Genomic DNA, 853 nt, shown 5'->3' on the forward strand with positions numbered 1-853 from the left:
CTTCCACATACTGTTTTCAACGTACGATTGAACCGCTCGACGACTGATGCCTTCATTACTGAATATGTAGAATAATGATTGATGTTATGTTTCTTTAAGAGATTCTGCACGTTGACGTTATAAAATTCCTTTCCCCTATCAGTTTGTAAATTTTTCGGGCATCTCCCATCGTGTCGAATTATCTCTGCGATCGCTTTAGTCACATCACTTCCGCTCTTGGCCTTGAGAGGTACGGCCCATGCATGCTTACTCAGCACATCGATAACGGTGAGAATGTAGTGGTAACCTCTGTTGAATCGCGTATAAGGACGCATCTCGACCACATCCGCCTGCCACAGGTCATCGTATCCGCAAACTACCCTTACGGAAAAAACGCTCAAAATTTGAGAGTTTACACTCAAATTTAAGTGTTAACATCCAATTTTTATGAGGTTACTCTCAAATTTAGGTGTATATATTCAAATTATGAGTGTTACACTGCAAGTTCAGTGTTTACGCTTTAATAGTGAGTATGTACACTCAAAAATTGAGAGTTTGTTCTTAAAATTGAGAGTATGCATTTGTTCACGAGCGCGCGTTGCCTTGGACCCTTTGATGGTTTAACAGGTGGCTTTTGCCCTTTTAGTTTTTTGTTCAGGAAATATATTTACAGCAAGGTGGAGTTAAACACAATTTTATTTTACGTACACAAGTAATATAAGTCTTAAAAGTTTAACAAGAAATTTACAAGATTTTCGCGCGTGTCTTGCAACTTATAGAGCGACTGAGATATATTACGCAATCCCTTTGTCTTTGAAATTTTATTGAAGAGTGACTAGTCACCTCAGCGCGGCCCCCTTTTTATAGGGTAGCC

At 39.2% G+C, this 853-nt stretch overlaps 1 protein-coding gene across 1 annotated transcript in view; it reads right to left on the reverse strand.

The window, feature by feature from the left end:
• The window catches only part of LOC105450315, a 7,997-nt gene that overhangs the window by 2,011 nt on the left and 5,133 nt on the right, over nt 1–853 (reverse strand). The window contains exon 4 of the mRNA XM_011690098.1: nt 204–355. Coding sequence (XP_011688400.1) covers nt 204–355 — 152 coding nt within the window. The remainder of the gene's footprint in view (nt 1–203; nt 356–853) is intronic.

Source organism: Wasmannia auropunctata, unplaced genomic scaffold, assembly GCF_000956235.1.
Source record: "Wasmannia auropunctata unplaced genomic scaffold, wasmannia.A_1.0 LD336064.1, whole genome shotgun sequence".
Classification (NCBI taxonomy): Eukaryota; Metazoa; Arthropoda; class Insecta; order Hymenoptera; family Formicidae; genus Wasmannia; species Wasmannia auropunctata.